The sequence below is a fragment of the Caenorhabditis elegans genome, chromosome V (assembly GCF_000002985.6).
Source record: "Caenorhabditis elegans chromosome V".
NCBI classification, from domain to species: Eukaryota; Metazoa; Nematoda; class Chromadorea; order Rhabditida; family Rhabditidae; genus Caenorhabditis; species Caenorhabditis elegans.
This window is the reverse complement of record NC_003283.11, coordinates 747961-762237: the sequence shown is the minus strand read 5'-3', so window position 1 is coordinate 762237 and position 14277 is coordinate 747961. Positions and strand designations below refer to the sequence as shown.

The window sequence follows — 14277 nt, the reverse complement described above, 5'->3', positions numbered from 1 at the left end:
AATATTTTTTGTCATTAGGAATTACCTCGTTATAAAACACAATAGTTCTACAGAAATATGACTTTTCAGTTGTGTTATCGTTTTTTTTGTTGCTTATAGTTAAATTTGAATTGGAAATATATTTGAAAATTTTTTAAATTTTTTTCCTGTCTCGAAGTATTTTACAATTAAAAATTTTCACAAAAAATGTTACACATTTTAGTTTATGCCAAAAGATTAAAATTGTCTTTTTTGTGCCGTCATAAAGTGTCATATTTTAAGTATTTGGTTCAATTCAATTTGAAATGTTTACACCTATCATTGAAGAGCTGGACGTACTCGAAGAAACATCTCGCGAAGATTTGCGGCAGTAAGTTTAAATATTCTATGCGATTTCTTTTTGAAAACTTACAGAAACTCTCAGTACAGTATTTCTTTTGGAGTAGAGCATAACCCAGAAAGTTTCAGAAATTTTGAAAGTGAAGAAGTTGAGCAAGGTAAGACAAAAATTATATTAAAACATTATTTTCGTAGATTGTTTTTCAGATGTCGACCAAAAACTAAGAATCGAGCAAATTGCACTTGACAAAATTGCACTTGTGAGGAGACAATGATGAACATTTTGGAAGATGAATGTGTGTGAAGGCTCTAGTTATTTCTTTAAAAAATCCGACTTTAGAAAAAAATCAATTTGGATGCGAAAATTACTGACGAAAAAGCGGCAATACTCAAACGGGAAACAAATCGGGCGACAAAAAAAAACCAAATAAAAAACCTTTCCTTTGTCAACAATTGCGCCCCAATAATTATTATGCGCGGTGGAGTAGTCTATGCTCTGGAAAGTAATCGATTATGAATGCGTACCTCTTCGGCAGCAGAACCAACGAGCACACACATACACATACACATACACACACCATAAGGTAGCAAGGACAGTCGATATTGTGCTTATTAACAGTGTTTTCTTGAATTTTAAAACCCGATTTTTTTTCTATGACAATGAGTAAAAGTTCAATTTCTGATGAATTCCGTGTAAGTTTTTAATTCTTATGCTTGTGAAATATTCTTGGTAAAACGTTGCAGCTTCATAGCGCACTCTTGCAGCATGTTAATTTTAAAAAAATGGATGAGTACAAGATAAAAAAGTAAAAAGAATAACATATAATGTTTACTAAAACATTTTTGAAACAGAACTGTAAAGCGATCACCGTAGTATTTGGGAATGATTATTTATTGAATACAATAGTGGAGAATCTATCACAGGATTTGTCAGTTATGTCGAAGTACAGAGTAAGTCCCTTTAAAATTAAACTTGATAGAAGAACTTGGCACATTTAATTTTATTACAGCTCGTCAATCAAAGTTTCAACAATGCGATAATCCATAAAATCAAGAAAATGCATCGCGAAGTAGTAATTCGAAAGGATTTTAATTGCAAAGCCGAGAATACAATTAACTTTGGTTCAGAACGTAGAAAGGATTATGACTGCAAAAGCTGTTCAATATTTTTAAACTGTCAGAGAGTGACAAGCAACAAGATTTCAAAACTTTTCAGGTAAGAGTGTTAAAAAAGAGAAGAAAACTATACTAACCGAAAATTACTATCTAAAAAAAAGAAAACTACATATGTTGCAACTTTATATTGGAATTAAACATTGTATTTATTTTTGTTTCTAAGAGTTTTCTCCTAACAAGGCTCTTTTCAGCTCTTCAAAACTAATTTTAAAACTGTTCAGATTTTTGAAGAGTGTGGTTGATATCAAAATTCAAAGACTGGTACTGATACCCTGCCAAGTTAACCGAATGTGCCTAGATGACAAGATTCTTCATGACCTTGTTTTAAAAGAATTAATCGGACCGAATTGTACGTTTCTTTTTAATTTGGTTAAAACCCGCTTGACATTGCAGATAATCATTTAGAGGATTATATGGTCATGTACGACATTTGTAGGCAAGGATGTGACATGTGCTTTCGCATTTCAGAAAATTGTCTGAGATATGGTCCACTTCAGTCACTAGTTCTCAAACGGAATAAACACTACGAATCACTCGAAATAAGAGACGAGTGAGTTTTATTTTTGTTTTTTGCAACATGGATTTGAACTAAAATTTAACAAGGGAACCGTACCAAAAAACCACTGTAGTTTCGAGCAATACATGTTCCATTGGAAAGTCAATATTGTGAAACTGTTCAATGTGAATTTTTATATCCAAAATTTCAAAACCAAGCTCACATTCAGCATTAAGAGATTTCCGAGTAATGCGAGCGCCATGATGGAAGTGTTTCTGACATTTTGTACAAATTCGAAATTCTTTCTAAGAGAAAAATAATAATTTTTTAATTATGTTGAATGAATAGTAGAAAATAAATAAATAAACTTTGCATACAGTGTATTTGTTTTCTTCCTCTACGACTTTAAAGGCGCGCGCATTTTTGCGCAATGGCTTCGCCATGCGCAACCCATTGATTTTGAAAAAAATATTTAAAAATAAAATGGTGGCGCGTGACGAAATCATTGCGCAAAAATGTGTGCGCCTTTAAAGTCGAAGAGGAAGAAAAAAAATACACTGTATATACAGTGCCGGCCAAAAACATATCCCATTTTCGATTTTTGATAAATTTACAAATTTTACAAACAAGCGCACAAAAAAGTTTAACTGATGAAGTATTGTTCATAATTACGTCTACTTGTATTCAGTTGTTTAAATTTTTTACCAATGCCAGGACAAAAAATTCAGCGGCCGACATCTCGTGAGCCCGTTTTTGACAACGTTTACTGATTCGGCCGTATCTCGTAAACGAAATTTTTTCTGGAAATGTTGTTAGAGTAAGATAGTTTTCATACTATTTGTCATCGTTTGTGCCTATTCACTTTGTTCTCAAAATTCCTGCAAAAAAGTTATGGGAGAGTGAGCGACTATTTCCCTATAACAACATATATTTTTCCTGAAAAAATTTAGTTTTCGAGATACGGCCAAATCAGTAAAAGTTGTCAAAAACGGGCTCACGACGAGATGTCGGCCGCTGTATTTTTTGTCGTTACACTGGTAAACAATTTAAACAACTGAATACAAGTAGACAAAATCATGGGCAATATTTCATCAGTTGAACTTTTCTCGATAAGTTTTCTAGTTTTAAAGTTGTGCTCTTTTGGAAAATTTGTAAATTTACCAAAAAACGAAAACGGGATATGTTTTTGGTCGGCACTGTAATAAATGATAAACATAGAAAACTTAGTTAATAAAAAAGCAATTTATTTTATGGCGATTGGTTTTTTTACGTTCTTCAGGTCGCTCTACTGCTATGTTGAAATGTACCTACACAAAAATTTCCATAAGTACACGGCTGCGAATATAAGCAAAACGATTCTTCTCAGATTGTTCCGTTTGTATGCAAATACTATAACTTGCGATTGTCTCTCATTGATATTATCTAGAGGATTTGAATCTGCAGCACATTCGTTTCCAAAAGCACTTGTTGAAATAATTGTTTCCCGCTGGAAAATTGAAACGTTAAAACTCGAATTTAGTTTTGGAGATAAACCAAGTTATTCTCTAGTGCCTGCAGAATATCGATACTTTTCAGTAATAAAGTTGTCGGAACCGTTGGACTCGCATACCTCTGCGATAAGAATGTTTGGAGTTTTCAAAGTAGATTTTTCTTCTCTCTGAAGAAACAATAGACGGAATACTGGAAAATTCAAGTAATGTAAAATCCCAAATTGAGAATATAATTCTGAACGTCCGAATTATTTTTCCGAGCAAGAATATGATTGTGACAATTTCTAATGGATTAGGTTCAATAGAGAACGTTGATGCAATAATTTCGATATTTATGCGAATAGCAGAAATAAATCCTCCAAGAAGTTCAAATTTGATATTCAAACTGTATATTAATGGATTCAGTTCGAACCAATCAATTGTCCCTCAAGAAATTTTCATTTATGAAAATTGACCCAGTCCTTGAGAAAAACGAGTGGGATTTGGAAAATGTGTCCAATATTGAAGAAGAACACGGAAAAGATCCAGAGGGAAAGATAGTGACTTGGAATGGAAAAGAATTCTGTTTGAGGAACATCAACACTAATGGAATTATTAAATTCCATTTGTTTTTTGAGTTCAACTTCCTGACGTATTTTTTCAAAAATCAAACTGCAGTGACAAAAACCGGACTTCTTTGGCATTATCGGGATATTATAAATAGAAATTTTAATTATTAAATGTTTATATATTATATCTATTGCTTTTCATATGTTCAAAACATTCATGATGTTCTTTTTTCATTATAAAACCCGTAAAGTACTGTATAATAATAAGAAGATTAAATTATTCATTCATTAAAAAACCGGGACCGAAAACATTATCATTTTGAAAAGTGGTAGTTTTTATGCAGTAATAAATCGTTCTGAAAAGATAAACAACACTAATGTTATTGAGCAGTAGAAGTTGTTAGAGTTGTAGAAGCATATGTGATTGATGTTTTTACTTCATTTTGCTTCCTTCGACAACACGCATACCGGAAGATTTCTGAAAATTTTCACTTGTTGCATTTAAGCATTTAGATTTCGCTAACTTTTCACGGCATTTCGATATTCTCTCACAATAGTCAAGATAACAATTGCATCTATGGCTGGAAATAAAGAAATTGCACACAAAAACATGCCGGATGGAAAACTGATTGCATAATTCAAAAACGGATGGTATAGTATAAAAGTTAGCGGGGAAAATAGGAATATGGATGGAGCGATGATTTGAATGACAAGCGTCCGGAAGAACTGCCGGTGGACTCTGCGTAGTGATTCAGACATCATTTTCATGTTCTCCTCCATTTTCCGATACATAACTACTGCACAAAACATCATAATTGCATACTGAGCAAACATGATAATGCATAAGATGAAATTTGCAATAGAATTCCACCATCTGAAACTAAAGCTTTTTTGTATGTTTTAAACTCCCAAAAGACATTTCCTACCTAAAATGACCATCCTTGTCGTAGGCAACTAATGTGAATGCAACCAGATTGTCAATGTTGATTCCATATTTTATACTCATTTCGCCTCTGAATAATATGGAAAAATTACCAATATTATTAACCAATAAATATTACACAATTGGTCAATTTTATTTAAAAAGTATCACCTCTTTAAAATTTCGGACATTTTCAAGAACTTCAACAAATGTCGCTCTCTCTAACACCCGATTTAGCTTATTAGTAATGTACCTGAGATAAGCCTTAGCGTAATCATCAACTTGAGAAAAAAGGTACATCGATCCTCCCCATAATATCCCACAACCGGAACAATATACAGCTATTGACAACATTCTCCATCCTTCGAAATACTTTAACCCAAATTGATGGAATATTGCACAGTATCTATACACAAACTGTACTGATAGCATGCAAATTGTTGCTGCGTATAATACTGCGTAAAGTACGAGGAATAGTGTTAGTGAGTCTGGGCTGAGCCCAAACGGTCGTTCTGTAATGAACAATAGCCAACTCGCAGTGTACGAATGCTCATTCTAAATGTTTTGTTAATAGTTGTGATCTACTATTTTTTAAATTACCGGACAAAGTATCCCTTCAACTATTGAAAACAATGTTCCCAGAACAGAAAAAATAATCATTAGATATTTGTAACTTCCAACATTTTTATTACTAAATTTCACAATTATTATAATAAGAATAGTGCAGAAAAATGAAGTGGAGCAGAAGCCGAGATGAGAAATACGTTTAGAGACAACTATGTAATTTTCGTAAGGAAAAGTTTGGTTGGAAATATTCATAACACTTTCTGGCCAATAAGAAAAATTAAGAAATAAATTATTTGCTACTTTTAAATCCGCCGAGATAAGGGCGGAGCTTTGCAAGGAACGCCAAATGGGATTATCACGCGGGACAGCTGGAAACCGGGCGACCGAGAATCATGTTGAGTTATTTAAGCCACTTGAAAACGCAGGACTTGAATTTTTAATGAAAAAAAAAATGAAAGTTTTAGCTTTATTGTTGTCAAAAAGATTCATTCAACATCAGTTGGTATAATGGAACAAATTTACAAAAAATCAATACAGTCTATACACTTAAAAAAACCTGCCTGTAAACTTTGCTTTCGGTTGAATATTTGTGTAACTTCCAACATGAATAAATTTTACAACCTAAATATTTTAGTTATTTGGGGCCAAGGATGCAAATAATTATAGATTCTCTAGAATTGTTAATCAATTTTTTCAGTCTAGTGAGTCATGGTATGGGAATTGTCTGGAAGACAGATTTTCTGCAGGGTGATCGATACTTATGGAAATATTTTTTTGTGATCAAGTGGCTTTTTGTTGTTGGCAGCACATTTTTGAAAGCTGAAAATAAGTTTAGGTACAATTTCAGCATATTGGTAATTAAATTTGGCTTGTCAATTTATTAACATTAACTATTTCAGCTGAGCTTTTTCCAAATTCTGTTTTTAATAATAATCAGGCTCAAGTATTTCAGAACACTGGTCAAAAAACAGTCAACAAGAAAATCAAAGTCTATGTGAGAAAGAGATGTGGTTGTGTTTTGTTACCTTCCTTCTGCAAATAACAATAATTATTCACGTACGTTATGATGTTAGACTTGTTATTCAATTTTTGCAGACATATTGCCTGTGCGAATCTGACGAATTAGTGAATTGTTTTGAAGATCGATGTTCTACAGGTATTCTGTCTGAAAACGACTCGAGAATTTAATAAATCAAGGCGGAGAGTAGCGCCTGAACACCATAGTAAAACTTATAAACAAAGTTTTTATTTTATAAAATATCGCTTCAAAAAAAGATAATCAATCAGTTTTTGCGGTTTTTCTTAGAATTTGTCAATTAAAAAATTTTTTCAAATTTTGTAGTCTACTTATATTTCTATTATGAATATTTAACAATTGCGGGGATTCGAATATAGGATTGTGCTGTAGTTTTTTTCAAAAAGTGACAAAAAATGCGCAAAAACCATTGTAATTAGATTTTGGTTCAAAAATCCTATGAGTAGAAATTAAAAGTTTTGCAAATAATTGCTGGAGCTACAAATTATGAAAACTTGACAAATTTAGCCGGTTGCCGCACAACCCTGTTTAACACCTCTCGACGTCCTGCGAAGGCTTAAGTGTTTATTGATGAGTTGCAAAGCCCTGAAAATGTCGGCAGCTTCTTTGCAAGTATCAAACTATCTACGAAATTTAAGTTATGGGAAATCTTTAATTTACAAAATTTCAAATTACACATTTTCTCATCGAATATAAAAAAGTTAAGTGTATGTTCCCAAGAACAATGGAGAATTGTCTTTGATAATTGCAAAAAGGAAGGGGTGATCGACACGAATGTGAAGAGGTTCATCGCTGCTGGCGGAGGTGAAGAAGATCTTGGCTTCGGTGGCAGCAGCGGCTCGGGTTCCGACTTGATCTACCTGGAAATGAAGATTTAAATACCACTGTCAAGATAAAAGTTTCTAAAAAAAATCACCTCAATCAGTGCCTGATGTGTAGCCGACGCCAGCTGAAGCCCCGGCCCGATTCCAGAAAGATCAGCCTGTTCTGTGAACAGCTCCGCGAGCCCGAACTTGGCGAGGGCGGTTTTCAGATTTATCTTATAGTCCATCTTAAATTTGGGGAAAGTCAAAAAGATGTACTCTTGATAGACATTGTTGATAAGATTATGGAATTTCGCAGCGTTCAGGGATTTCAGATTTTCAGCCAAGGCGAATCTTCGCGTTGGGAGGAAAATGGCAAACCATGCGGATTTGTCTTTGAATGGGATACCAATAACCTGAAATTAGATAGTTTTCAGTTTTTTGCTGAACATTTTTCAGCTAAAACCTGCCACTCATCATCCTTGTTATAAAAGTAGTCTCTGGTCTCGCGGAGCATTGGGACAAGGCGATTTTCAGTAGCAGAAATAGAGAAGTTGGATTCCGCGGGTTCCCCGAATTTTCGACGCCAATCGCCTTGGAAGAAAATTGCATTGATGAGAATTGCGTCGACGTCTAAAACTGTTAAAAGTTGTTTCGGAAAAAAAAATCTAAAATTATCGTTTTTAGATTTTTCGATTATCTGATAGTTCAAAAAAAATTTTTTTGAGCCTGAGCCTGAGCCTGAGCCTGAGCCTGATCCTGAACCTGAACCTGAGCTTGAGCCTAAGCCTAGGCACCTGGATGCCCCAGCAGGCATTCAAGTTCCTACACTCAAATCTCACCTTTCAAATTGTCCGGCTTAATCATATCAGGTATCTTTCCTTTGGTACTCTCCGATATAAACTGGTTCATTATTTTTGCGGCTTCCTGAGACTTTTTGAAGTCGATTGTTGCCGTTTCAGCGTTGTAATGCTCGCGGAGCTCATCGGTAAAAGCTTTTCGAATTGCTTGTTCTGGCCTAAAAATTGGATAATCTGAAAATTTGCAACACAACTACCAAAAAAGATTTGAGAAAAAGTTAATTTTTCCGTCAGAAAACTCTATTTTTAAGTTTTGATTTTTTTTTTCGAAAACCCGAAATGATTGATAGACCAGGAATATGCTCAAATACTTTTTTAAATCTTAAACGTACTACAACAAATATTTCCACTACAGAAAAAAAACTCACGAAACAAATAGTCTGTTGGCAATCAAAGTCTCCACATCGTTCACAGAACTATTCAAAAGTTTATTAATAAAACTGAAATGCTCGATAAACTGCTCATCGGTGCTCCCATTCACCACAGAGTTTCGGATGTCATGTCTGGTATGTCCCTTAGCTCCAAGATGCACCAGAGCCAACGATAATAGAATAGACACCGGGGAGAAGACGCATGGTGTGAGCTGGTCGGAAGTTAGATCTGATAGCAGTTTAATACCAAATTGAGCCTCGGTAAATGTAGAATTTATGAGCGAAAAGCTCATAATTACACGATCAATTGATGTGGTAGATGCTTCGGAGAGAAAAATAAAGTTCAAGGTAAAGTGAACAGCTGGTATGTTACACAGGAGTTTGGTTTCGGAGGGGAGGAATCGAGTTTGTTTGTTGTTTGTTGTTGTGTCGGCGTGAAATTTCGCAAGGAATTCAATGAAAAGAATTCAATTCAAAAATTCAATTCATTGTGCGATGACACCTACTTCACATTGAACATAAATCTACTTTTAAAAATTTCAACTACTTAAATTCCAATTGTCAATTTTCCAAGCTTTTCCCTTATTAATTAAAAAAAAACCTATTTCTTCAAAAAAATTTAGACGGAAAATATTTTTTTTTTTCGGGAATACAAATTTGGAAGTTTTCCCAAAAATGGACAGAAATTAAGGTTTTTTTTTCTCATTCTTTATTACGTTTTTTCTGTTATTTTATGCCTACGCACTAGACAGCATTCATAGGCATACACGGAAATTAAAATGGTACTACTTGGTGTTTCTAATCACAAGAGTTGCCACATGATACGATTTACTCTCCCAAACATCGGTTGAAGGAAGTTTTGTTTCAAAATATGCATCTTAACAGCACCTTAATCCTAAACTTGTCAGCGGTCTGCGCAGTTCTTATTAATTTCCTTTTGATTGTTTTAATTCTGAAAAAATCCCCAAAATCATTGGGCTCATATAAGTTTTTGATGCTTTATATTAACCTTTTCGAGTTCTCCTACGCAATTCTATACTTTGCAGAAAAACCTGTAAGTTGTGGGATCTGCCGCAGCCGACAACTCACGGGTTTCAAGATTTAAGTTTAAAAAACCAACCCGTGGAATGTCGGTTGCTCCCATATTTCTCTAACTTAGATAAAATTATTTCCACAGGATCTCTTCACCAAAAAGTCTGCATTCTTTTTGATCGTTAATTGGAAGGAGTCTATTTTCCCAGCAACCATGTCATGTTTAATGGATCGTAGGTACCCCCAGTTTTCTGAAAATCTTAATAGTTTTTCAGTGCTTTTCGTCGGCTTTTTTGGAACGTCCATGTCAATTCTAGCTCTTCATTTCATTTATCGATTTTTCAGCGTCACAAAGTTAGTAATATTTTTCAAATAAAAAAAAAAAACTCCCAAATTTTCAAATATGTTAAAGAAATTTTCAATTTCAAATTGTTTTCAGCAGTCGCTACCTTAAAATCTTTGACTCATGGCTAATTATTCCCATTTTCACAGTCCCTCTTATCAACGGCGTCCTCTATATGATTACCGGTGGTATTATTCTGTCGGCTGATGCGGAAACGGATCGGTTCATGAGGTCTGAACATTTCAGAAATTCTGGTGCTTATTATCATGACTTTCAGAGAAAATTATCTAAAAGTAATTAAAAATCAAACAAATCTTGAAGACCTCTATTACATGGGCCCGTTTTTCTGGCCGAAACTTGAAAATTCAATAACGGAAACGTATTTTAGTTGGAAAGGTGCGGAAGGCTCATTGATAGTTATGGGGTCAATTGTGAGTTTATTTGTAAAAAAAACTGTAAAAAATTGTCAAACATTTTAGGGTCTCTCTAGCTCGATCATGATATTCTTCGGAATTAAGGGATATATAAGTATGAACAATCTACTCGCAATTACAAGCAACTCGGAACAGTTTCAAAATATTCAAAAGCAGCTTTTCCAAGCTCTATGCATTCAAACCATAATCCCAGTAGTTTTAATGCATATTCCGGCTTCTGCAATTTATATCACCATTTTCTTCGAGAAATCTTCGGTAATCGTCGGAGAAACTTTGAGCTTAACGATCGCGATGTACCCTGCAATGAATCCGCTTCCAACCATTTATATAGTTCAAAGCTACCGAAAAGCCGTGAAAGGTTTGTCCGTAATGAGAAAAATCATTTGAAAATGTTAAATGTTTTCAGATTATTTTATTTCAATAAAAAATACACTTTTGAAAAAGCCAACGGTGATTCCTGTGTCGCATACTGTTCAGGTCATACCCGTCTCCTCGATTTTCACGACCACAAGTTGACAAAAATTTTCATTTAAGTACACAATTATTTTTGCTTTGATTTTAAAAAAATTTCATTCCTTTCCATGAATTTCGTGATTTTCATTTGTATTTTAAATTTCTTGTTCACTAAATTTATATTCTCAAATAAGAGCGAAAATATTTTCAGAGAACATTTGATTTCTCGTCAGATTTTTTTAAAAAACTTGAAGTTCCCGGCAAAATGTATTTTGGAAAATTTGAAAATTCCTTACAATTTGAGAAAAAAAAAATTAAAATTTTGATTTACTGAGATCAGTTTCTCAGAAAATTTGAGTTTTCCGCTAATTTTTTTTGCTGAGAAAATGTGTTTTTTCTGTAAAAATGTTTTTAGAAAAATTGGAAATTCCCTTTTTTTTGCGAAATTCTCAGAGAAGAGCGAAAATATTTTCAGAGAACGTTTGAATTTCCCGCCAGAATTTCTTAAAAAATTGAGTTTCCCACCAAAACATTTTTTAAAATTTGAATTTCCCGCCAAAAAATTTTTATCAGAGAATTCGAAACTTACTCAAAAATTGAGGAAAAAAAAATTATAATTTCCCGAGATCATTTTTCTTAGAAAATTTGAGTTTTCCGGCAAAATTTATAAAAAAGTGCATTTTATGTAAAAAAGTTTTCAGAAAAAAATGAAATTCCCTCCAAAATTTGAAAAAAATTAAAAATTGAATTTCCAGATATTTTTTTCTCAGAAAATTTGAGTTGAAAAAATATTTTTCAGACAATCTGAATTTTCAGCAAAAATGTTTTAAGAAAAAAAATTGGAAATTCTCGCCAAATTCGTTTGTGAGAAAAATTAAATTTCCCGCCAACATTTTTTCTGAAAATTAAAAAAAACATAAAAACGGAACAGACTATTTATTTTTTAACAACAGTCAAAAATAACTAAAAATAAACAAAAGCTTTCAGAAAAATGTATTGACTACGCTAGCCATCGGCCTCATCACCGCCACGGGACTTGACATGACAGACGCTGTAGGTGTCCGCTTGCACTTCATCTTTTTTCTCACGTTATCGTAATTCTTAGTGAACAAATTCTTGTAATTCGCGGTGGTCATAATTAGACAGGAAGTTGTCACCGCCGAGTGAGCGGATATAAAAAATGGAGCAGTTGCCGCCAGGTCTGAAAATTTGGGGAAATTACTTTATAGAATAATTCCGATATTACTAACCATGAAGCTGCGTCATCTGGCTGGCAACAATTACATAGACCACAAATACAGGAATCCCTAGAACTAGAGTTGGGCCGGATACCTGAAAATTCAAATTTCAAACTACATACAAAATAGAGGAGTGACGAAATTATTTGTCGGAAGTGCAATACTCATTCCAAATTATAGGGTTTATCTACTCACAAACTACCAAACAACATAAATCTCACAAACCTGAGTTGTTAGCGTGATCAGTGAAGATTTGTGGAGCTGGTATGTTCTTGCAGACATGATATAACGATAACGGTTTAGGACTTGACCGGTCCGCCAGGCCAGACCAAACCCTATCACACCAGCCATGACGTAGTACACAGATATAAGAATCCCGAATGCGATAAATGTTGGGTTAACTTGATAATCGTAAAAGTCAAACGTGAAATCATCTAGAGAATGGATGCAGCCCGGATAGTTCTGAAATTTTTGTTGTTTGAAAAATTCTTTGTAAGTGAAAAATGAGAAGTTTTTTGTCAAAATGGCAGAAAGCAGCCGCAATATTCCGAATTTAACAGTAAAAAATTGAAAAACATTGATTTTGCGATGCACCAAGTTTCAGTAAAGACAGGATGCACGATGTTTTAATTATGTCAAAATGCACTATGCTGTTCTGCTGTGTATCATGTTTGATGAAGTGACGTTGCACCATGTTTTATTGATGTCGCGATTCACCATGTTACAAAAACGTGACGATGCACCATGTTTTAATAATGTCAAGATGCACCATGTTTTCACTACGTCACAATGCACCATATATTTTAGAGTGGAAATTGTAATTTATAGCGTTCTTTTTTGAAAGCATTCCAATATATTGGTGAAATCCAATTATTTTCCAAACTACAGTTTTGAAACACATACCATGTGCATTGAATAATTCTTTTCATCCTTGGAAAGCCCCGAATGGTATAACGAAAACGCGATGAGACAGGGAAAAATATGATAGATGAAAAGAATACTGTAGAGATGAAATTTCGATAAGCTCCAGGTCTGAAATTTCAAATTTTCTGCGATTTTCTGAAAGCCTGAAAAGTTACCTTATCCGGACTGCACTTGGCGGCGACCTGGTGCCGATAAATAAAGCACGTGAGGAGTGCGGGAACTTGAAGGCATAATATGAAAGTGAAGAAAGTCTGGAAACTTTCCAGTTCCAATTCAATTTGAAAAAAATTTAATTTAAAACTTACGATACATATATGCGACGTTATCCCAAATTTGACTTGAACTTCTCTCATTTTTCCGCAATTCATTCCTCCAATCATTGGGAAAAAGAAATACGCTGGGTTGACTATGGAGATGTCGAATTCAGTAATTAGAGCGGTTATCTAAATTCAAATTCAAGTTTTTTTCCCAAAATACCAAACATAACAGTGAAAATATTAAAAAAAATTCTAAATTTGTAAAAAATGTTTCCAAAATATTTCAAGTGTCTTAAATTTTTATTCTTTGAATTACTTCATAAAAAATAAATTTAAAAAAAGACCGAGGGAAATTGCCCGAAAATTCAAAAATGTATATTGACATTTTTAATTAATTGAAGGCCCGATTTTTGTCGGCTGCTGATTAAACAGAATAAAAAAATAAAAACTTCACTAACCTGAACATACAATTGACAAAATCTATAATTTGTGTTTTTTTTCGACTTTGCCAACGTCAAATAAATCCCAAAGACATTAAAAACTGTAGATACAACACCGATACTATGAATAATAGGCTCATAGTGTGCCGGGCACTCCCGTGGACAGAAATTGCTTCCATTAATCATTTGATCAAAATGAATGTTAGAAAAATGTTTCTGCCAAAATTGGAATGTTGGGTTGAAATTTCGTTAGGAAGGGGAAAGCTATGATTATCAGTTTTTTACCCGCCTTTTAGTTTTTACATGGTTTTTTTGTCTTTTTTTTTCATGAAGAAAAAAACCTGAAAAGGTAATGTGACTTCATGCCAACTATAAATTACACACCAATTACAGTCTCATGCACCATGTGACGCTTCGAATGAGCAAACATCATAATATGTGTCATGGGATAATTGCTTCAAGTTTTTGTAGCATTTTGCTACACTTTTGTTTTTGAATGTGTATATCCTAAAAAAGTCAAAAGACTTGTTGGCTTTCGCGCACCCAAATTTTGTCAGCTGCAAGAATTT

The 14277-nt window shown here is 33.8% G+C and overlaps 6 protein-coding genes across 10 annotated transcripts; 3 read left to right on the top strand and 3 right to left on the bottom strand.

The window, feature by feature from the left end:
- Positions 1-255: 255 nt before the first annotated feature.
- C05E4.12 (Ovule protein) lies at positions 256-1009 on the top strand. Its single transcript, NM_070916.4, has 4 exons — positions 256-349; positions 394-476; positions 526-614; positions 659-1009. Exons 1-3 carry the CDS (start codon positions 285-287, stop codon positions 591-593), a joined length of 216 nt encoding a protein of 71 aa, NP_503317.2. The 5' UTR covers positions 256-284; the 3' UTR covers positions 594-614; positions 659-1009.
- C05E4.15 (F-box domain-containing protein) lies at positions 903-4302 on the top strand (the record flags this gene model as incomplete). Of its 2 annotated transcripts, none has more annotated exons than NM_001313119.3 (6): positions 903-1011; positions 1171-1269; positions 1329-1534; positions 1716-1843; positions 1888-2044; positions 3270-4302. In NM_001313119.3, the coding sequence occupies 6 exons, from the start codon at positions 979-981 to the stop codon at positions 3649-3651; spliced, it is 1005 nt and encodes a 334-aa protein (NP_001300048.1). The 2 variants fall into 2 exon arrangements, with proteins under 2 accessions (NP_001300048.1, NP_001300049.1); NM_001313120.1 differs by having other exon boundaries at positions 979-1011; positions 3566-3662.
- A 43-nt stretch (positions 4303-4345) lies between these two features.
- On the bottom strand, positions 4346-5769 carry str-20 (Seven TM Receptor; the record flags this gene model as incomplete). Of its 2 annotated transcripts, none has more annotated exons than NM_070915.4 (5): positions 4346-4506; positions 4553-4902; positions 4955-5041; positions 5204-5505; positions 5551-5769. In NM_070915.4, 5 exons carry the CDS (start codon positions 5767-5769, stop codon positions 4409-4411), a joined length of 1056 nt encoding a protein of 351 aa, NP_503316.1. The 2 variants fall into 2 exon arrangements, with proteins under 2 accessions (NP_503316.1, NP_001300050.1); NM_001313121.3 differs by having other exon boundaries at positions 4409-4506; positions 4553-4908.
- A 1344-nt stretch (positions 5770-7113) lies between these two features.
- Positions 7114-8955, bottom strand: srp-1 (Serpin domain-containing protein). Its single transcript, NM_070914.7, has 5 exons — positions 8585-8955; positions 8199-8374; positions 7823-7989; positions 7470-7772; positions 7114-7413 (listed from the first exon to the last, which is right to left on the bottom strand). The coding sequence occupies exons 1-5, from the start codon at positions 8878-8880 to the stop codon at positions 7255-7257; spliced, it is 1101 nt and encodes a 366-aa protein (NP_503315.1). The 5' UTR covers positions 8881-8955; the 3' UTR covers positions 7114-7254.
- A 503-nt stretch (positions 8956-9458) lies between these two features.
- str-262 (Seven TM Receptor) lies at positions 9459-10912 on the top strand (the record flags this gene model as incomplete). 2 transcript variants are annotated; one of them, NM_070913.1, is made up of 7 exons in its annotated part: positions 9459-9641; positions 9765-9852; positions 9895-9973; positions 10059-10193; positions 10240-10393; positions 10442-10754; positions 10803-10912. In NM_070913.1, the coding sequence occupies 7 exons, from the start codon at positions 9459-9461 to the stop codon at positions 10910-10912; spliced, it is 1062 nt and encodes a 353-aa protein (NP_503314.1). The 2 variants fall into 2 exon arrangements, with proteins under 2 accessions (NP_503314.1, NP_001300040.1); NM_001313111.1 differs by lacking the exon at positions 9459-9641 and having other exon boundaries at positions 9834-9852.
- Positions 10913-11770: 858 nt separating this feature from the next.
- On the bottom strand, positions 11771-13894 carry sri-4 (the record flags this gene model as incomplete). Of its 2 annotated transcripts, NM_070912.4 has the most annotated exons (7): positions 11771-12050; positions 12100-12181; positions 12313-12549; positions 12991-13119; positions 13167-13262; positions 13317-13454; positions 13727-13894. In NM_070912.4, the coding sequence occupies 7 exons, from the start codon at positions 13892-13894 to the stop codon at positions 11833-11835; spliced, it is 1068 nt and encodes a 355-aa protein (NP_503313.1). The 2 variants fall into 2 exon arrangements, with proteins under 2 accessions (NP_503313.1, NP_001300051.1); NM_001313122.3 differs by lacking the exons at positions 12991-13119; positions 13167-13262; positions 13317-13454; positions 13727-13894 and having other exon boundaries at positions 11833-12050; positions 12313-12438.
- Positions 13895-14277: the final 383 nt, after the last annotated feature.